The 23,604-nt window shown below is 34.6% G+C and overlaps 2 protein-coding genes across 2 annotated transcripts; both read left to right on the top strand.

Annotated features, from left to right (window-relative positions):
• Window positions 1–1,439: 1,439 nt before the first annotated feature.
• On the top strand, window positions 1,440–6,226 carry LOC132279424 (protein DETOXIFICATION 29-like). The gene is made up of 8 exons (XM_059781398.1): window positions 1,440–1,796; window positions 2,045–2,586; window positions 3,456–3,542; window positions 3,762–3,818; window positions 4,546–4,784; window positions 5,359–5,477; window positions 5,694–5,780; window positions 5,901–6,226. The coding sequence occupies exons 1-8, from the start codon at window positions 1,476–1,478 to the stop codon at window positions 5,991–5,993; spliced, it is 1,545 nt and encodes a 514-aa protein (XP_059637381.1). The 5' UTR covers window positions 1,440–1,475; the 3' UTR covers window positions 5,994–6,226.
• Window positions 6,227–7,155: 929 nt separating this feature from the next.
• LOC132279423 (protein DETOXIFICATION 31-like) lies at window positions 7,156–9,998 on the top strand. Its single transcript, XM_059781396.1, has 3 exons — window positions 7,156–7,472; window positions 8,489–8,567; window positions 8,926–9,998. The coding sequence occupies exons 1-3, from the start codon at window positions 7,397–7,399 to the stop codon at window positions 9,038–9,040; spliced, it is 270 nt and encodes an 89-aa protein (XP_059637379.1). The 5' UTR covers window positions 7,156–7,396; the 3' UTR covers window positions 9,041–9,998.
• The last annotated feature ends 13,606 nt before the right edge of the window (window positions 9,999–23,604 follow it).

The raw sequence follows: 23,604 nt of genomic DNA, 5'->3' as shown, positions 1-23,604 counted from the left end.
GTTAAATCATACTTGTGCAATAATATATCACGGTCAAGATTGTCAATATGATTGTGGCCTTTTAACTAACCAAGATTTTGTGATAAAGGGATTAGACACAGAAAAAAATTATGATTGCTTAACTTAACCAAAAATCATAAAACAATATGATTGCTTAAACCAATTTAGTTTTGGTAATAAAGGGATTAGAGAAATATATATATATATATATATATATATATTATAATTGCTTAAATCAATTTGTATTTTAATGCATCACTTGGGCGTAACATGATTTTGGCTTTCTCAACCAAGTTTTGAGAAAGGTGGAAAATATATATATGCCACTAAAGTCAAGTCTTTGGTTATTAGATCCTAAAATTATTAGGCTCCAAATTAACATGGTTATGATTTTGGGATTTCAAACAAGAAAAAGTTAGTATTGGTGCTTGGAATGTCATAAATTTTAATTATATCATGCTCAAAAAAAAAAAAAAGGAAAAAAAAGAAAAAGAAAAAAGAAATATGCATTTCTCTCAAAATAAAAATCAGAAGGTAGTTTCCTCTCAAAAAATTGAGTATGCTGAAATCATGCATACTCATAATGTTTCAAATGATGTTAGATGACTAAAATTGAAAAGAAAAATGAATGAAAATAACAATAATAATAATGTTTGCAATTAGGTTTGAGAGGTCCGTCTGGTGAATTGGCTAGTTACCTAAGTTTGAAAGATTTACATGTACAGATAAGAAAACATACTATAAAAAAATAAATTAAAAACCAATACGTTTCAATTTTCAAACGATTACATTATCAACTCATAGGCAATAGACACTGAAAATACGTACCATGCATTACAGTGATGGATGGGACTCCTGAATAGTCACTGTGTTGGGGAAATTTCTCCCATGGTGGTTTGGTTGATCACATGGCGGGCTGTCTCACCAACTATCTGTTATTAGTCACATCCACCTACTATTAACATATGGTTGTACCCAAAATTACAATGTTGCGAGCTTTGAAACATGTTGGATTATAACAAATTCTTAATTTGTAATGATAATCAGTCTAAGTGCAATAACTCAAAGACAATAATCTAATGGCAAAGACGAGTATAAAAGGTGAGGAGTTTGAATTTCTTTGGCCATATGTACCGAATTTTTTCCGTACATTATGAGAGAATACATGCATTTGCTGATAAATTATGAAATGTTTTAAGCGACCTAACAAAATACAAGATGTACATTATTGGCGATACAAAATGTGCATCATTGGTGAAATGTTGGGACTAGGGACGGACTGAGGGCATTGGGAGGATTAATAGTGACTTTTTCTTGTTTGAATACTTGTGAAATTTTCATATTACCCCTCTCATACAAATTTATAGGTCCATTCTGGGGCTATATATATCTTCCTTATATATTCATGTGATATAGAACAAAGCTAAGTACAAGTTCAATCCCTCCCTTTGCAAACGCCTAGTACGAAAATCTCTATGCCATATATGGAAAATAATGAGCATGAACCACTCCTCTCCACTAGTAGAGATTATGACCATAATCCACTACCTTCGTCCTTGCCTGATGATGATGAGAACGACATAGGTCCAGCCAATGGAATCCGGGACATCTTTAGAGAATTCTTTGTTGAGTCAAAGAAGCTCTGGCGGCTGGCGGCTCCGGCTATCGTCACCTCCATTTGTCAATATTCCATGTGCGCTATCACTCAAGTTTTTGCCGGCCATCTTGGAACCATCGATCTTGCTGCCCTTTCCGTTGAAAACTCTGTCATTGCTGCAATCGGTTATGGCATCATGGTATCATATCTAACATATCCTTCAATATTATAGGAACCTATAGGATTATGAAATTGACAGATTCTGTATTTTGTTAAAAAAACAAAAAATTACACATTATACGACAAATTCAAAATTAGTCACAAAATCTACTTTTCTGCAACAGATTTGCTTTCTAGCTAAAAATTTTGTCGCTACTGCCACAATTTGTGTGCATATTTATTTAGTATTGAAATGAATGCATGAAATTAATTAGTCCTATGAAACAGTGGGGCTTGGGGAGTGCACTGGAGACCCTTTGTGGGCTAGCATTCGGAGCTGGCCAGATTGATATGCTAGGGACATACATGCAAAGATCATGGGTTATTCTCAACACTGCTGCATTAGCACTTGTGTCTCTCTATATATTTGCAACCCAATTCTTGAAACTAATCGGGCAGACTGCCGAGATATCTGACGCTGCAGGGACGTTCGCCGTATGGATGATTCCGCAGCTATTTGCTTATGCCATGACCTTCCCACAAGCGAAGTTTCTACAGGCACAGAGGAAGTTCGTGGCCATGGCCGTGATCGCGGTGGCGGCCTTATTTTTGCATACTTTCTTTAGCTGGCTGTTGATGCTGAAGCTGGGGTGGGGACTGGCGGGTGCAGCAATTGTGCTGAACACGTCATGGTGGTTCATTGTGGTGGCTCAGCTGGTCTATATTTTGAGTGGGACATGCGGTGGAGCATGGACAGGGTTCTCAATGGAGGCCTTTAAAAATCTATGGGGGTTCATTAGGTTGTCTCTCGCATCAGGTGTTATGCTATGGTGAGTTTCTAGTTCATGTCATCGAATTGACCCCCAATTGTTGGCCATTATGTTAAATTTGATCCAACAACTGAAAAAGAAAAGGGGTGTGATACGTGATAAAACTAATAGGGTGTCTTATTCAAACGTGCGTAGTAGGCTAGGTTCTTGATGTCATTCCTCAAAAAACCTAATATTGTTGCTAATTGCGTAACTTGTTGTTTTATAAAACTAACAATGAAGTAGTCAAAATTCTATAAAGTTGAAAATTTTAAGTGGTACTCGTATTTGTGACTTTTTTTTAAGTAACTTTTTGAATTTTACTTAGTACCTTGTTTTTTTTGTGTTATTTAAATTGTAATATCAAATATACTTAATTTGATAAATACCTAATTCATTCATAGTTAAATTTTGAATTGTGTTATTGATCACATAACACAACACATTTATTTTATAAGTGAGCGATATAAAATTGAATGTTTTGAACTAGTAAAGGAAACGAGTTAAACAACTTGTAGTTCAACTCATTAGCTTCACGAATATCGGTAACAAACATGTTGTTTATTGACAACATGTTAAGTCCGGTCAATATGACTCATTTATTAAGAATTTGTTGATTAATTTTAAAATTCATTCTCTTCATTTGAATTTGAATTTGGTATGAAAACAAGTTAGAACTCAAAATAAGCAAGAAAGCTCGACTAGTAATCTACTACTATTTTAAACAAAGTTGAACTTAATACATTAGATGGAATTTTTTAGGTGTAACCTTCCTTTTTTCACCACTCATATAGTATTGCTATTTTTTTTTAATATATATATATATATATATTTTTAAATGGTTTGGACTTCAAATTTACAACTGCTATTAATTACAAGTGTTTTTGAAGCTTAGAGACGTGGTATTTTGCGATCCCCGTTCTCTTGGCTGGATATTTAGACAATGAAGAGGTTTCAGTGGATGCCTCTTCTGTATGGTGAGTTTCTTCATTATCAATTATTGTTTTCAATTTCGCCTACTTTCTATGTTCATGGGCTTGAAATCGTGACAAGTTGACTTGTTACGATTCAATAATTGGTCACGCAGACATTTGCGACAAAAACAATCGAAAATCATAAACAACAATAGCACAAAACCTTTTAATATATATCTTCACAAATCCAAGATCATATATATACTATTGTTGAATTTGCAGCAACAACATACTGGGCTGGACAATTATGGCAGCTAATGGATTTAATGCAGCCATAAGGTTTGAAGCAGAAACATCCCTAGCTCCATCAAACTTAGGTTTTCTAACCAACAAAAGATCAGGAAAAAATCAAAACAAAAATAGAATTTTTTATTATATTTATTTTTTCTAATTTGCTTAGGTAAAAAAAAAAAAAGAAAGAAAAAAAAAGGAAAAAAAAAAAAGGGGGTAAATTACACCTACCTCCTTTGTATTTTGGATAATTACAATTACCTCTCTTCTAATTATAGTATATGTATAACAAACTGACCCCTACCATCAATTTGTTGATGTGACAAGTTTTTTTAAAAAAAAAAATTATATGACAAATTTGTCTTTCATATTACTATCAAAACACTTTTGTCCAATGCTTATTGTGCAAAAAATATAATTATATCCCTAACTAAATAAAATTAGATTGACAAAAATGCTGTTACTTAAGAGTATAATTATGTTTCGCACAACAAGCATTGGGTAAAAGTGTCTTTACAACATTTTGATGGGCATTTTTGTCATATGAAATTAAAAAATATGTCACACCAACATTGACCATCTCAAACCATTGGTAAAACAAACATCAGGGGTTGGTTTGTTGCATACATCTAATTAGAAACGAAGTAATTGTAATTATTGAAAGTACATGGGAGATAAGTGTAATAAATCATAACTAGAGGGGAATCAAGTGTAAATTATTTACAAAAATGAAAGTGGAATTTTTTGCTCACTTGTATGTTGAATAATTTTGCAGTGTAAGGGTGTCAAATGAACTAGGCGCAGCTCACCCAAAAACTGCAAAATTTACGGTTGCAGTGGTTGGAATAACTTCGTTCCTAATTGGAATATCCCTTGCGGCCATTCTATTCATCACCCGAAACCAGTACCCAGCGTTGTTTTCAACCAGTACAGAGGTCGAACAGCTTGTATATGAACTCACACCAGTGTTAGGAACGTGCATCGCCATTACCAGTGTTCAGCTTGCTCTCTCTGGTATCAATTGATTTTAAATATGTCCTTATTTTGTGCATACATAACTCTTAGTTCTATAATGCCCTTTTTTATTTTCTTAAGGGTTAAGTTATAATTTGAGGGCAACATGCAAAATTTTTTTTTTTTTTTTGTAGTTCATGGGTTTTTTACACTTAATCCATTACTAAATTCATTTAACTCTATTTCACATTTAATAACTCTCTTCTTCTTCTTCTTCTTCTTCTTCTTCTTCTTCTTCTTCTTCTTCTTCTTCTTCGTAATATATAAGAGTAGATCCATCATTTCTAATCATTTTTATCAGTCTTAATAAAGTACTTTGTCTTATTGTGTTCTATTTTCAGGGTGTTTATTTGGTAGATCAAGGGTAATATGAAAAACACATAGTTCAAGAGCGATTCTAAGATGTTAATGCCTCGTAATGTATTAATCCTTTGTTTAATTTTTTTAAAATTTTAAATTCAGAGAATTTATTAATACGCATGAGGAGGCAATATGAATAATGCATATAGTTTAGGGGGATTTTGTGAAATTAACCCTAAGAATACTAAACATTGAGTTTATGGTACTGCATTAGGGGTGGCCATTGGAGCAGGGTGGCAAGCTTTGGTTGCATGTGTGAACATTGGTTGCTACTATATGTTTGGTCTTCCTTTGAGTCTCCTTATGGGTTTCACTCTTAACATGGGTGTAAAGGTAATTCATCCTTCATCTTCATTTATCTATAATAAAGAATCTAGAAAATCTGGTCTGAATACTTGGACCTCATTAACATTAATATCTGCATTTTAGCAAGGAGCATCATTGTCTTGAATGTATGCAATTTTAAAAAAAGAAGAAGTTAGCTTTAGATTTCAAATTAGAACTCTTAGTTTAAAATGTGTCACAATCTTATCACAATGGCACTTTCAGGGAATCTGGTATGGAATGCTTTCCGGATTTATGGCACAAACATGTGCCATGTTATGGATAATTTATACCACAAACTGGAATAAAGAGGTAACTACATACATCAAAACCATGGAAGCTTCATAGATATATACTTTGTTGAAAGATGGACCTACATTTAGTGAACATATGATTTATAAAAGTAAAACTTTAATCTGATACACAATGCAGGCTTCCATTGCCGGAGACAAAATTATACAATGGGGAGGAGATATAGATGCTGCTGACAAGAACGAGTATGAACAAAACGGTCTGATGGCATAGACCGCCATGGAACAAGTGAAGAAGGATCGATCATGGCAACATTCAATAACAAATTTAAACGAAACTTCGCACCTACCCTTATATTCCAATTCTATGAAGTCATAATTATGCTGGATATCATGAGCATCTAGAGAAGTAAGATGTCCTACATAGTTCCCAAAGCATTAGATAGAGCGTAGAAAGGACATATAGATGATTGCACTGCCTCGTTCCACGGACAACTTATTCTAGAAAGTAACAGATTTATGTAACATATCAAATACAGTTATGCAATTTCAAATGGTTGGAATATTTCTGTACTTTTTTTTTCTCTTAAAAGCAAAAATATTGTTACAAAGTTGTTGTTAAAGGAGGATTTGTCCATGTTGCATTCGGGTGGAAATGTAAATATATAGATATGTATGAATTTGATATTAGCCCTACCTAATAACTTAATTGTGAAGTCGTATCGCCATTGGGCCGTTATATTTGGTGGCCAAAAAAAAATTTTAATTTCTATATATGCGCGTGTGCAGGGGGTGGAGCCAAGATTACGCCAAAAATGATTTACTATTCATATATTTTTATATTTTTGTGGGAAAATTTAGCAATTAGATTCTTGTTATGTTGTAAGGTGTAGGGATGACAATTTATACCGTTCCGCTGGAGCCCCGCCCTGTCATGCTCCTAACGGCACGGGTATGAGAATTGTTTATGTACCGTAGGAAGGGTATGAATTTATATTTTAAACCCGTCACGGGTTATGGGGCAAGTACGGGTTTTGAGGAACATCCGCCTCGCCCCGCCTTGCTCTTTATACTTTATTTAAAAAAAAAAAAAAAAATTATATATATATAGAAGTATATGTGTCTTATAGATGTATGCACATTATTGTGTTTATATATATATATATATATATATATATATATATATATATATATATATTTGCATTGTATATGATTTATAAATTTTATCAATTTATTTATATAGATAACAAAAAATTAATAATAATGTAAACGGAAACGGGACGGTCAGGTATACACTCATCTCTTAAAAGAACGGATATGAATTGTGAAATTAAAAGTCGTAGCATATATGTGACGAGTATTTATTAGTCCATAATTAAATGAAACGGATACAAATTTAGGCAAATCCTATCCATACCCGTTCCGGTTGCCAGCCCTCTAAGATAAGATGTGGTTCCAATTATACGTTTGTGGTTCCAATTTTCCACTCGTGAAGTTTCTACAGAGAGGAAGTTTATGGCCATGGCAGTGATCGCCGTGGCGGCCTTAATTTTTCATACTTTCTTTAGCTGGCTGTTGATGCTGAGGCTGGGGTGGGGTGCAGCGGTTGTGCTGAACCTGTCATGGTGGTGGCTCCGCTGGTCTATGTTTTGAGTGGGACATGTGGTGGAGCATGGAATGGATTCTCACTGGAGGCCTTCAAAAATCTATGGGGGTTCATTAGGTTGTCCCTCGCATCAGCTGTTATGCACTGGTGAGTTTCTAGTTCATGTGAATTGACCCCCAATTGTCGGCCATTATACTATTAAATTTGATATTGGAAGTCCCATCAACTCAAAAAGAGAGGGGTTGTGTGAACCCACCAAATTCCTTCTTTATGGGATTCCTGATAAAAATTATTTAAGAAGTATGCTAGGAATCGCATCACATTCCTCTCTTGATTCTTGATGTGATTCCTAAAAAAAAAAGTTCCCTCGTCTTATTGAAAAAGTAGCTGCAAATCGTGGACGAGTTCATTCCATTTTAAGAGTGGTAGTAAAATTTTAGGTCTTTTTTTTTTTTTTTAATCAACTTTTTGAATTTTAAGTGTTTAGTAATAATTAAGTCACTGTTACTTAAATTTTTTTCAAGTTTTTTTTTTATTAAATATACTTTAATTGAATATACATCTAATCCGTGTAGAATTGAATATTGAATTGTGTTATCCCACAACACATGTTTTCTAGGTAAACGAGTTAAATTTAAAGTTGGTTAAGAAAATGAGTTGGGCTTGAACATCTCTTCGACTCATTAACCTCACCAATAATTTTGTGTTTGTTAATAGACATGTCGAGTTTGGTCAACATTACTCATTTATTAAAGGATTGTTTAGATTTAAAATCAGTATTTTTTTCATTTGAATATGGAATTAAAACTAGTTAAAACAAGTTTGAACCCAAATTAAGCCAAAAAAAAGTATATTTGTACTTGACTCGAGCACCAACGATTATATCCTAGCGATATCTTATCATCTTTCAAGAGGTAAAAGTTCAAATATTCAAGTGAAACACGTGAACGTCTCAAGAAAAAAAAAAAATTTAAATTAAATAAATAAAATAAGACTCGAGTCTCGAATGAGTTCACAGTTGGATGGAATCTTCTAAGTATAACCTTCTTTTTGGCCATCCAAATAGTATTGCTAATTAATTAATTATTGTTTATTTTCTTCAACGGTTTGAACTTCAAATCTACAACTATTAAGAGTTTTTTTTGTTTTTTTTTTTGTGGCAGCTTGGTATTTTGCAATCCCAGTTCTGTTGGCGGGATATTTAAAGAATGAAGAGGTTTCAGTGGATGCCTCTTTTATATGGTGAGTTTTTTCTTTTACACTTTATCATATCTAACTCTTGCTTTTGATTTCTTCAACCTTTTATGTTTATATTTTGGGCTTAGAATCATTAACAAGTTGACTAATAAAAAATCAATAATTGGTCGCAAAGCCCGGCTAAGTATTTAATCTCATGACATTAAATTCAAGGATATATAACTAAAACGTTCCACAAAACAAGTCGATATGCCAAACAAGTAGAGAGTTATAAGAAAACAAAGACTAGGTCAATTAAGAACTGTAGTTAATGACAGAGAAGTAGTTTTCAACATTGTGTCTATTGTTGCTGTTGTTTTAATTAAAAAAAAGTAGCATTAACTACTGTTGTTGAATTTTGCAGCAACAACATACTAGGCTGGACAATGATGGCAGCTTATGGATTCAATGTACCCAAACGGTTTGAAGCAGAAACATCCCTAGCTCCATCAAACTTTGGTTTACTGAGTTCTAACTAACAAAAAATCTGGAGAAAATCAATAACAAAAGTAAAACAAATTCTTGTATTAAATTTGGTAAGGTAAAAATATAAGGGTAAATTACACTTACCTCACATGTGTTTTGAAAAATTATAATTACCTCATTTCTGCCAACCTTTGTTCTTAGTTACAATAACAGTTAAAGATGATTAATATTGATGTGACAATTTTTTTAGTTTTATATGAAAAATATGCACTTCAAATTGCCAAAGAAAATTAGATTGACAAAAATTTCATAAGTTATGAGAATAGTTGTCTTTTCACATCAAGTATTAGAAAAGTGTTTTTACAACTACTTGAAAGACATATTGATGGTAAATATATACTTAATATGACTTTTAAGATATAACAACTCTTATACTAATATGTCATGAGATAATTAATAATATACTAAGAAATCATTAATTAAATATGCAACTCTATATTTAATTAAATATGCAAAATAAAGCAATAAAATAATAATAATATACAAGGAATGAACCTGCACCGAGACTAGTATTGGATACTATGTCCGTAAGACAGATTCGCCCCGCTATGGTACTAACGGACTCAGTGGCATCTATCTCCCAGGATACAATGGTCTACATCCACCAGTAGCAGCACTACAAACTCGTGGATACGACGAACCTCCTCCGTGTAATACTCTCTCTGACTCAAAAATGCATCTATATACTATATATAAATGCTGAATTGGGTGTAATCCGAACTAAATGGTTTGGACCAATCTTAATATGGCTCGATGAAATTGAATTAGGGTCTAAGTAGCTCGAACCATTTAACCTATGGTTTGAACCCACTTGGGTTGGGTTCAAGTCTAGAGAGGAAGATAGAAGAAAATGAAAATGAATGAATTGCAAATGATCCAAAAGGGGGGTATTTATAGAAACAGAAATGCCTTTTCGGATTGGGTGTATCTCTTCATTATTGGACACAACCATTGCAATAGGTTGCAATGGTTCACATGGTGTCTGTTCACCACTAGACACATCTATTCCAATAGATTGCAATGGTTCACATGGTGTCTGTTCACCAATAGACACATCCATTCCAATAGGTTGCAATGTGCCTTTTCGAGTGGGTGCAACCATGGGTCATGATGATTCGAAAAAAGGTGTAACCTTTTGAAAAAACTAAAAAGTGGTTTTTTTAATTTAAAAGGTGTAACCCTTTAGAAAAACTAAAATATGGTTTTTTTAATTTAAAAGGTGTAACCTTTTAGAAAAACTAAAAAGTAGTTTTTTTTTTTAATTTAAAAAACCAACCACCCAAAAAACCCACTTATTTGTGAAACCCATTTAAATAAGCCCAGCCCAAAATTAGGCCCAATCCAAAATTCCAAAAAAGAATAATCTGGACTTTACAATTAGGCCCAAGCCCAAGCCCAAATCCTAAACTCAGCTTATTTAAATTTTAATTTGTTTCAACATTTTTTTCATGTAGGACAAACATTTCCCACATTTTGCATACCCATTTAGGCTTATCAAAACACCACACTTTGGAGCTAATTTCTCATTCATCCGGAAACGAATTTCAGAAAGTAAATATATCACGTCCATCTCCTTGCGGAGAGAAACGAGCTTGTCTAGAGATCCGTAAAAAATTATTAGCGGAATCTATTTCAAATCTTATCAAAGTTTATGTTTTTAATGCCCCCGTTTCCAACAATCCCCCACATGAATAGAAATTTGCGTAAAATGCAAAAAATGATCACGCAGACACTAGAGAGAGTATAGTCGAAAAGTTACTGCATCAGGATAGGTGACTTTTGGCTTTGAATCTTCCCTAGTGTATTGCTATCGGATTTACTAGCTAACCAGTGAACGCGATGTCTTGAACTGTTCAGCCATTTATGTAAACCAAGACAAAAACAAACACACAGTAGCTTTCCTCACAAAGTTGGTTCTCATTGTTGTGTTCATTTTGGCCCTGAACAAGTCCTGGTATTCAATGAGTGCTCTAGAAAACTTAGCCTTTATAGTTCTCATAGAAGCGGCCCTACTCCATACTCATATAGGTGACTTCTTATTAAGAGTATCCTACCATACCCCACTTAAATTTTCAAGGTATAAGAGTCATTAAAAGCGTAACTTATCCTAATCATCGCTGTAGGTAGCACTGTCTCATCATAGAAATGGGCAGAAGATTTATATCTTCCCAGTGTTTCTGGTGAGTCACTCAGAATTTCTGTTGTCCCTTTGAACTTAGATCTTGGGATCTCCAGTCAACTAGGTTGGGTTTCCATTAAGGTGACTCGTTAGCTTTCGGCTTTTAATCCCATTTCCCTCGATAATCTGTACAATTGCTCTCTAGTACAACCCTCAATTTTATATGTGGCCACAAGATTGTGTTTAGAAATATTACACTCTGCAAAGATTTCTCCAGGTGAGAGCAACTGTATACTTTGTGCCCTAAAATTGCTTATTGTTAGCAATATCATTTTCTTTAGTGGCACAGGTGTAAACTTACATTGAAATGTCCTCTAGGTGAAGTCTATTGACTTTCTTATTTGATTTATTCAAAGTTTTTAACTTTGAGTTATATTAAGAATATACAACTACACCTTTAATATAAAAGACATATCTACTCTTGGATTTGAAGTCTTTAATATCCCATATCCAAATTGCATCACTGTTACACCTCTAATTTAATTAGATACCTCGATCTATACAATATTGGATTTAGGGTGTATCTGAACTACCCAATTTATTATTTTTCAGTGATCCGATCCTGGATTGAAAATGTGCAATTAAACACAATTATTAAGATGCCTTGCAATCTCAACCAATGATATACTTTGGCTAGTATTTATATTTGAGATTTACATCTACAAAAGTTAGCTAGGCTTTTGTTATCATAACTAGTATTATCTCAATCTCACTCTATTGAGAATATACTATGTTATTAGATGTTAAATCTTTCATATCAAATATACTAATTAGTATATCATTAATTTTTTTAAGGCATATAATGACTTATACATCACATTTATGTCATTGTCTTGGTACTAGCTTTAATCCACTCAAGGATTTATAAGCTTGCACACTTTACTCTTCAACTAGAACAAATAACTCAGCTCTTCCGCTGGAAAAAGAACTTTTCTAGTTGTTCCATAATATTTTCCTCATAGGAAATAACATGCACTATTGTTATAATACTATAAATGATTTTTGGTTCTATCCAAAATTTCTTAGGATTAATAACCCTACATTTATAAGTATTTCTTATTTGGTGAGGTAACTCATAGCAAATTTTATCTATGAACAATATCCCCCCACAACTTTGAGATAATCCTGAAATTTTATATATGATATATTTCTTATGGTTTTCCAACTCTTGAAATACCATATATTAAATATTTCACCTCATCTATCTTTCAAAGGTTCTATATTCGTTTTTCAACAAGCATGTCTAACAGTCTCTAGTGCATATGTATTCACTTTATCTCTAACTTGTTTTTATAATATGTCACTGACGTTACTGTGAATTAATGCTAGAGATATGGGCTTTAATTAATATTTGCTTTTACATCTCTTGTATTTATGAATTGAGTTATTCATATTAAGTTAGTCATATTAACATGTCATAACCTTTCATGTATCACACATCACATAACTCAATCATTTAAACAAATAATTATCTTATTATTTAAGTTTTGGATACAATCACCACAGAGTGGGCACTCACTTCTCAAGTGTTATTACACACTCTTCTCATATCTCACTACTAAGTTATGATGAGCACCCACTTTTCAGTTATTACCGCTAGCTTAAAGTTAAGTTTGTTTAGCTAGCAATTTTAGTAGCTCATAACTTTAGTACACACTTATCTAAGTGGTCTATCTCGGTAGTAGAGTAATTTGTTTTGAAGAATATTTTTTAAAAACTACTACTTTACAAGTAGTATTATTCCCTCCTACATGAGCAGATATGATGTATAACTCAAATAGCTTATGGCTAAAATGGCTACTCATCACCCTCATGTTTTTTACTATCAAGTTAAGAGCTAGAACCAACTGACAGTTTTTCATTTTCCTCTTAGGTTCTGTGCACCTCATTAATCATTTTAGCTTATACCTAAGCTAACTAGTTTGCAACTCAATAACATTTTAGCTTTTAGCTAAATTGTATATTAGAGCTAATTAGCTTGATTTAGCTTGTCTTGGTGTACTTGCTTAGTGTATCCATAACATTTTCCATTAAATTCTTTCGAGTTATTGGAAAATTTTCTCTGATTCAGCCCATTTACAGCTATACGTGTCTTAAACACTAGTATAAATTGTTTTCCTTTGACTATCAAAAGAGTTGACATAGTTGTACTAGTCCATTCATACAAAATTCAATAATATCACATATTAAATAAATTATGTTGTAAATTTGAATTACAATACACATTAAGTAATTCAACTACATAGTTCAATATTATAGTATTAAATGAAAGTAAACATTTATAAAAATAATATTAAACTTGCATAACAATATAGTTTCATATTATATCACATGATTAATTATATCACATAATTAATATAAGAAATAATAATAATCAAGAGAAGAATTTGCTTCCTTAAATCTTTGTGGTTTATTCTCCAATAAACATGCTAGAAAATCAGGAATAAAAGATTTAGACGTTCTAACCTTTTTACTACCTCTAAGTTCATCTTTATTTTCATTGTATGATTTAGGCACAAGGAAATGATATGCAATACTGTTATGAGTATAACCTATCAAAGGTTTTATGTGTAGAGACTGTGCACTTGTAGCTCGCCTAGTGTGGTAGCCTGTTAGTGCCTCTTGCACCCGTCCACGACACACTCACCTACAAGGTTGTCATTTTTTAGGTCCACTCTAACCTTTCATAGGAGTAGGATCTGCAACCTTAAATAGACACCCCCACACTTTTAAGAATTTATAGAAAGGTTTTCAACCTTTCCATAATTCATATGATGTCACATTTTTAAGGTTTCATCTTTGCTTCGTGGCAAATACACATAACGGTATTTTGTGCAACCAATGATAAAAGTAACGAAGTACTTTTTTCCACATCTAGTGGGTACATGTTTGAGGTAATGTCATATACTTCATAATATCATATTACAAAATTAAATAATTCAACCAATATTGAATAATTCAATAATCTACTTATATAACATATTTCAATTTCACATAATATTGAATGCATTAATATTTAACATATTATCATATAATAATGTATATAATATTATTTTATCATATCTCAATTATTAGTATAATATCTACTTGTTTATATCTTAAATAGAAACATATAATAAAATCTACGCAAGGAAGGAATCTGTCTTAAGATTGATGGTAAATATATGCTTAATGTGACTTTTAAGATATAACAACCCTTATACTAATATGTCATGAGATAATTAACAATATGCTAAGAAATTATTAATTAAATATGCAACTCTATATTTAATTAAATATGCAAAATAAAGCAATAAATAATAATAATATACAAGGAATGAACCTGGACCGATGCTAGTATTGGATACTATATCCTTAAGACAGATTCGCCCCGCTATGGTGCTAACGGACTCAGTAGCGTCTATCTCACAGGATACAACGGTCTACATCCATTAGTAGCAGCACTACAAACTCGTGGATACGGCGAACCTCCTCCGTGTAATACTCTCTCTGACTCAAAAATGCATCTATATATTATATAAATGCTGAATTGGGTGTAATCCGAACCAAATGGTTCAGACCAATCTTAATATGGCTCGATGAAATTGGATTAGGGTTCAAGTGGCTCGAACCATTTAACCTATGGTTTGAACCCACTTGGGTTGGGTTCAAGTTTAGAGAGGGAGATAGAAGAAAATGAAAATGAATGAATTGCAAATGATCCAAAAGGGGGGTATTTATAGAAACAGAAATGCCTTTTCGGATTGGGTGTATCTCTTCATTATTGGACACAACCATTGCAATAGGTTGCAATGGTTCACATGGTGTCTGTTCACCACTAGACACATCTATTCCAATAGATTGCAATGGTTCACATGGTGTCTGTTCACCAATAGACACATCCATTCCAATAGGTTGTAATGTGCCTTTTCGAGTGGGTGCAACCATGGGTCATGATGGTTCGGAAAAAGGTATAACCCTTTAAAAAAACTAAAAAGTGGTTTTATTAATTTAAAAGGTGTAACCCTTTAGAAAAACTAAAATATGGTTTTTTTTATTTAAAAGGTGTAACCTTTTAGAAAAACTAAAAAGTAATTTTTTTAATTCAAAAAACTAACCACCCAAAAAACCCACTTATTTGTGAAACCCATTTAAATAAGCCCAGCCCAAAATTAGGCCCAATCCAAAATTCCAAAAAAGAATAATCTGGATTTTACAATTAGGCCCAAGCCCAAGCCCAAATCCTAAACTCAGTTTATTTAAATTTCAATTTGTTTCAACATTTTTTTCATGTGGGACAAACACTTCCCACATTTTGCATACCCATTTTGGCTTATCAAAATACCACACTTTGGAGCTAATTTCTCATTCATCCGGAAACGGATTTCAGAAAGTAAATATACCACGTTCATCTCCTTGCGGAGAGAAACGCGCTTGTCTAAAGATCCGTAAAAAATTATTAGCGGAATTTATTTCAAATCTCATCCAAAGTTTATGTTTTTAATGCCCCCGTTTCCAACACATATTTGTTATATGAAGCAAAAAAAAAAAAAAATTTGCCACGGCAGCGTTGACCAACACATCTAACTAAAGAAAAGGTAATTGTAATTATCCAAATTACAAGGAAGATATATGTAACGAATCCTAACTAAAGGAAAGAAAAGTGTAATTTGTTCAAGAAATAAAGTAGTAGAATTTTTTGCTCACTTTATTATATGTCGAAGAAACGCACAGTGTAAGGGTGTCAAATGAGCTGGGTGCAGCTCATCCGAAAACTGCAAAATTCACCGTAATCGTGGTTAGAGTAACTTTATTCTTAATCGGTATCTCCCTTGCAGTCATTTTAATTATCACTCGAAAACAGTATCCAGCCTTGTTTTCGACTAATATAGAGGTCAAACAGCTTGTGTATGAGCTTACGCCAGTGCTAACAGCATGTATAGCCATTATCAGTGTTCAACTTTCTCTCTGTGCTATGAATTGATTTTAAATCTGTCCTTGCTTTGTGCTCATATATTAAAGATGCAAGAAAAAATGCGTTCTATTTAGAAAGAATAATTCTACACTTCAAATATTTTTCAACCCCCTTTCCTTCTATTTTCAGTCTATTTATAGATTGTTACAGATCTTCTAGAAGCTTTCTAACTAACTCCTTGCATTGGGCTGTTGTTCTGGGCTCCTCTTGGTTATGGGCTCAATTCCTTTTATTTGAAATCGGGCTTCCAACATGATTTCTCGATCCTGGGCCTTACTAGTGAAGACTTGATTCGGAGCGGTTGCTTTTGCATGACCAGCTCTTAACAATCTGGATCGTACCCGGCCCAGGTCATTTTTTGTATCCTCATTTGCCCCCATAATCTCTCCCTAATTAATTAGGGTGAGATTGTCGAAAAGATATAATCATGATATGACGGCTTGGAGCGGTGATGTAGGGAAGCGAACAGTTGGTTCAAAGACCCACGCTTTGAGATTTGCTGCACCATTATTACCATAGCTTCTTGGATGTTGAATCATTTTCACTTTTAAAAACCCTAACTTCTCACTTTTTGTTTTTCTTCAACCTTTCTCTCCTCCATCCCCTAGCGTCATCTTCTTTGATTATCTCTGTCACCTACATGTATTTTCCGGCAAATTTCCCTTGTTTTCTCCAGCGAGTTTTTCCCTTTGTGATTTAACTTTCGCTTTGTTATCGGGTACTTTGCAAACTCCCTTTCCAAGGTTTTTTCCTTTCTTTTGCTATTCTTTTTAAAAGAAATGAATTTTACACTTAAAATTTTTTTCCCCTTTTTTAAATGGCTCCCCTTGATTTGGGTGATATTCGTTTAAGGAACAACATTTCAAACAACGTCTCTCTTAGGGTTTATCCCTCGGATCTAGATGAAAGCTCCGGTGAGGGTCTCCTTCCTAGGGAGATTCTCTTCTCAGCTCTTCATTTGAGTGTAATTAGATTTCCCTTGCACCTATTCTTTTGTTATGTCTTCAATAAATTAGGGATTTCTCCTCTTCAGGTTAACCCTAACTTCCTTAGGGTAATATCGGTCCTCTTGATTTTAAATCGTGACAGGGATCTTGACTTAGACACCATAGACCTTCTCCATCGCTACCGGGTTACCAAAATCAGAACCAACGAAATTATTTTCACTTCCTTCCAATCGAAAAGTGGTCTATCTGTACGGATAAGCTCTTTTTTTTAAAAGGTTGGAGGAAGAACTTAATTGGGGTCATGGAAATTGGCGAACTCCATTCGCTCAAACTTTCCCTATCCCGACCTCTTTTAGAGAGTGCTTTGTCCCCCAATATAAGAAAATTAAGAAACAACCGACCGACTGTCATTGTGAAACTTGCCTTTCTCGTTTTTATACTTTTCTTTGCGACTGCCTTCAAATTAATCATGACGAATTGGTTTACAGTGTTTGCAGGGCTAGGCTTGACATTCTAAAAGAGAAAATTCTGAACAACATCCCCTATGCCACTGACTTGCTCACCCCTGACAATCTCTCTGAAATGTCCGTCCTTGGATCTACCATGGAGAACAACCAGATTCTTTCTTTCAGTAGGAGAAAGTGTTCTGCAGCCACTCCCGCGGCTACACCTGTCACCTTTGAGGCCACTCCAACTGTTTCAGTCATGCCTCAGAACTCTGAACGTCCTGCCACTGAGCCCTCTTCATCTGTTTCAACTGGGATTCAGCCCACCTCCCTGAACGATGCACCATTTGATGCTTTAAATGAAACTTTTCCACCTGCCACCCAAAACGCTGAGGGAGCCTCTTAGAATGCCAATGGATCTTCCCCGGTCCGAACTCGCATTTTGGATAAGAGCCTGGGCAAACGACCTCAGCCTGAAAGCAGTCATGATCAGAGCGCTCTCTCTCCGGCCCAAAGGGCTCGGTCATTCAGGGTCACCACAACTCTTCCTTCCCTTCAGATAATCATTCCAGAGGGTGAAACTTCCAGAACCTCTGCCTCTTCACCAGCTGTGGCTTCATGGTATCCCTTGTTTAGACATGAGAACGGGTCGAGCGTTGCCCCCACTGATTCTTTGTTCAAAGACACATTCACTTCATTTGCTTTTTACAAGGCCTTTGGACTCCCAAGGACATTGAAGTTCAGAATAAGATGACCTTCAATGAAATGTACACTCGTTTCCCCGCAACTGCTGTTGAGGTAACTCTTGACCAACTTACCTTTGTTTTCTCTATTCTAATTTCTTGACACTTGCACTTTCTGAAACATTTGTGCCTATATGTAAACTCTGTTCAGAATGTTCACCTTTCAGAAGAGCATTGAACATGCAAACAAGAAAATTAAATCTCTCTCTGCCGGTCTCAAAAGATCTGTTGACTCGTAGAGGTTAACCGAGGCCAAAAACTACTAGCTAAGCTGAATGATTCAGAAAAGGAAATAGATGTTCTGTGGGCTGAAAGGTTCTAAAGAATGAGCGCGACTATCTTCAGGACGAACTTGATGTTCTGAAAATTGAGAAGAACGTTCTGCAAACCGAGAGAAATGTTCTGAGAGTTGAGAAGGGGGACCTTTAGCGTTCTTTAATTGCTGAACAGTTGACCCGTTCCAACTCTAAAGAGAAGTTCTTGAATAAGCGCACCACTCTTCTGAATGTCATTGGTAGAATTGATGGTGGCATGAGAGCTCTCCATGCTCGTTTCACTCGGATAGGGGCTCTTAGATATGCCGAGGGGTATAGAGACGGTTTTATTGATCGTTCTCCTCCCGAGGGCGAAACCAGCTCCTGTGCGGGTCCGGACGAACTGGACGCCTTTCTGGATATTGACCCGCCGAACACTTATACGAATCCACTCCCTACCCTTGTTGAAAACATATTCATCGAGTACAATGAGATAGCAGCCTCAGGGGTGACCCCATTTGCTCGCCCTCTGAACGTTCCTCCCATCTCCACCATTACTCCAGTCACTGTTGCTGCCATTGACAGAGCCTTATCGACTGATGAGGTCATTCATTTTTACTCTCCCTTCTGAGGGGATGAAGCAACCAAGGATAATGGACTAGGCAACGGGTCAGGCATAGGAGAAGACCCAACAGAGTAGAGTTCTGTTGGCTTTTGTAATTATTTCCTTTCATTTCAATGTCACTTCATGTAATCCGAGAATTATTTTATGATGAATAAAATGACAACTTCATTTTGCAAAGCTCCTATACTCCAACTTATGATAAATGAAATGACAACTTCATTTAAATTTTCAATATTTGTTCTTAATTTTATGCAAGTTTTTGGCGTTCGGCTCGTAGTGCTACTTACCATTTACTTGATTAAGTGCCTGGCGTTTGGCTAGAATGCGACTTGCCATTTGGCTTTTATTTTGTGCAAGTTTTTGGCGTTCGGCTCCTAGTGTCATTTGCCATTTACTTGGTTAAGTGTCTGGCGTTTGGCTAGAATGCCACTTGCCACTTGGCTTTTATTTTGTGCAAGTTTTTGGTATTCAGTGTGATACCCCTCAGATCTGAGACACGAGTTGATTAGGCCCAAGCCCAAACCCGAGGGATATCTAACAATTAATACTTTAAAACGAACACGGAATACAAAATGAAATAAGATTAAATATTAAAAGTTGAAATAAACTAAATATAAATCCTTTAAAAATTGAATACTGAAAATCTGACAATCCAAAACTCCATAAGTTTAACAACTAGGGAATCCAACTCTAATGGACCCCTAATAAAAATCCAAACTAAAATAAAACAACTGAAAGAACATCCTCATATAAGCTATGGAGAGAAATCCTACATCGTCGGTAGAGTGAGTAGAAATCTTTTGTTCAACACGAATACGTCTAAGTCTGGAACTGTCGTGTACCTAAAAAATAGAAGTGGGTCAGGCCCACGCGCAAGTTCTATACTATTACAATCCGAACAGAGGCCCGATAAACATGTACATCCTAAACAATTCAACAATAGCTAATAGTCCGTAAGTATATATATAGTCACAACAGAAGACTCTCACTGGACTACAGGCCGGTCTTAACCTGAATAGAGGTAACATGCTAAAACGCACACGAAGTAGGCATGTGTACCTAAACCTAAACAGGGTACACCTCCAACCATCGTATCCAGTTATGCATCCCAATGCATATACACTCCCTAACCGTCGATCCTGAGACTCAAGCCCATATCGAGGTACCATAACAATATATATAAAATCCGTCCAGAATCCTTAGTAGTGCCGCTCAACTAGTCGTTGTCATGACACTACAATTTAATATGACTTAACTTTTAGTTAATCCATTTCCAAATCCAGAGTAGGTAGGTTTTGGTATTTTGAATCTAAACCGTCCCTAGTATACCACCGTCCTATACCGGTGTATACTATCCAATCATCCAGCAGTTGATAATATCATCCAGCAATTAAAGTAAACATCAACTAAATCCATATCTCCATCACTGATACTAACAGGCATAGTGTAAGCATCAATAAACAGAATCAGCTATATACATAAACATGTTCGGTTGTATATCCAACACTCATACTAACAGTCATAATGTAAGCATCAAGAAATATAGTCACCATATATATACAAACCTACTCAGTTTAGGTTGTTTCATTAAATCTAATATAATGATAGGATTATTTCAAATTATCATTCAACACTCAGCAGTTAATATTACAGACATTTAGAGTAAACATCAACAAAGTCCATTCCTCCAATAGTTAATACTAACAGTATTAATGCAAACATCAAGACAGAATTACAGTATGCATATATACATGCTTAGTTTAGGTTGTTTTACAAAATCCCATTAGTGTTAAATTTAAGAATTATTATTCTTCAACACTAACATATTCTAAACAAGTGTAATTCAGATACATGCTCATGATTAATATTTAATAACCATTCACAGACAGTTCATAAAACAACCTAAACAATTTGAACCACCTGCAGTCACAATAGTTTGCGTAACTTGCTAGAAACTGATTAATGTTCCACCTAGCAATCCTAAGTGATTTAATATTCATTCCTACATCCTCTGAAATTCTGATACCACCAGAGAACTCATCTAAATCTCCACTTACAATCCTTGAACATCCCAGAAAATTCAAACCCATTCACTGTCTGAAGGAAAACACACGGAAAAACAAAATAACAGATCACTAGAGCAAGAGCCTGCTCCAAACAAGTGTAGAGCCGGCTCTTTACCCTTGGAGCCGGCTCCCACATCCTTGGGAGCCGGCTCTCTCCAAAGGAGAGCCGGCTCTCCCCCTTTCTGCCTCATCTCTTCGCCTTCTATCTCTGTTTTACACTTCTGCTACGTCACGTCATGACTTCCAGAGGCTACAACCCAATCTAGTACATTCCCAATCCATGCTTAAGTTCAGTTAACATTACATACATGGCTTTAAACAGAGATTTATGCAAACAAACATCATGTTTTTAACAGTTTTACAAAGCATAAAAACATACTGATAAGTTTCAGTTTAAGCACGAACAAAGAATGATTTTAATTGATTCAATTAATCCTAGAACTTTTTAAGAATACAAAGAACACGAAGCCTAAGGGAGAGAGTAAGGATAGAACTTGCCTTACACCGACGTCCGTCTATAATCTCCGGCGAAACCTCTGTTTCTTCACTTGGTTGTTTCCCAGACGTCTCCAAACTTTTTGTGTCTTACTATGGCGTAATATACTTCTAAAACACTAGGCAGACACAGTAGATGAGTATTTATAAGCCATACAAATCCTAGACTCTCTCAACCCTAATTGGATTTACACGGCCCATAGAGAAATCTAGGTTAAGCAATGTCGGCTACTTATGAATGGAACTATATAATAGTCACGTGAAAACTAACTAAATTTAATTAAATAAATGCATACCATTAATCAATAATTAAAACAACTAATTAAAACAAAAATAATTAAATAATCAGTAATAAACACAATTAAAGCAATAATTAAAACCATTAAATAAAAACAACTACAATTAAATAAATGAAACAAACACAAATACACTTAAATAATGCAAAAATTGAAATTTAAACAATAAAATAAATACCAGGTTTTATTGCGCGAAAGGCCATGGTATGGCCATAACGTGCAAGTCTTCAGGTGGTTAGTGGATCAATGGTCTGAACCTTTAGCACTTATCGCATCTTGTAGAGAAGTCTTCTGCATCTTGCGACATGTTCGGCCAAAAATATCCTTGTGTCATCGCTTTGTGCGCTAAAGATCTTCCTCCTGAATGATTGCCGCACACACCCTCGTGGATGGTTCGCAAGATCTGTCTAGCTTCTGTAGGGGTAACACATTTCAAGTACAAACCCTGATAAGTACTTAAATATTGCACATTTCAGCACCTAAGTTAGGGTATTTAGTCTTTGCATTTATCTTATTTTCATGTTTTAGTCCTAATTTATGTTTATGTGTATTTCAGAGCAATAAAGTTCAAACGGGTTTAAATCGGTCAATTATAACATTTTTGCAGTCAAGCCAGAGCATCGGGACAATAGCCAAAAGTTGCGTCCGAACACCCTGCTACTGGCAGCAGACCAGTTACGGGATTGTCTTATTTTAATGGTTACGGGATTCACTTATTTGGGCTTATTTTGTAACCTATTTGGCTCTAATAAGGTTGTTACTTAAAGCCTAGTGAACCATTATTTTTTAGGGTTAGTTTTAATTTCATTATATTAATTAGGGGTGGCAATTCGTATTCGTGGGTCATGTTCGTATCGTATCGATGTAAGGGTATTATACTAAATAGGTAATCCCAAATCCAACCCATTTAATAATTGTGTCAAAAATCTTAACACTAACCCAACCCGTTTATTTTACAGGTAAACGTGTTAACCCCTTTAATGACTTGTTTATCAAAACGAGACATTTAATATTTAATCAAATACAAAATAATAGAAAAAAATTGTCATAATTAACCCAAATATTCAAAATAAAAAGAAAAATCATAAGGCATGAACAAAGTTTATATTGAAATAATTTAATTATTCATAGTAATTAGGTTTAAATATGTAACATATTACATAAGTCATAATCACGATTATAACATGTTGAGTTAAATGGGTCATAAACAGTTTACACGGGTTAAACTCTTGAACCCTAACCCGACACGTTTAAGTAAACGAGTTAATCATGTTGACCCTTTTATGACCCAAACCCATTTATGCCAAACCCAAACCCTTTTAACTCATGTCGGGTTCATGTCGTGTTGTCATGTCGTGTTGTAATTTGCCACCCCTAATTTTAATAGGGAGTTTTTATTATTTTTTTTATTAAGTTTTATTTCTGTAATCGATATTATGCTCTCTGAAAAACACGCGAAAGAGGAGAAAGTTAGGGTTTTGAGAAAAAACACAGAGAAGAAGAAAAAGCTCAGAGAAGATGAAGTAGATGATGGGGATTATCCTGTCTTCAA

Source organism: Cornus florida, unplaced genomic scaffold (assembly GCF_030987335.1).
Source record: "Cornus florida cultivar Cherokee Brave unplaced genomic scaffold, ASM3098733v1 CherokeeBrave_3.0.0_Hap2_Chr10, whole genome shotgun sequence".
Classification (NCBI taxonomy): domain Eukaryota; kingdom Viridiplantae; phylum Streptophyta; class Magnoliopsida; order Cornales; family Cornaceae; genus Cornus; species Cornus florida.
This window is presented reverse-complemented; position numbering and strand designations above follow the sequence as displayed.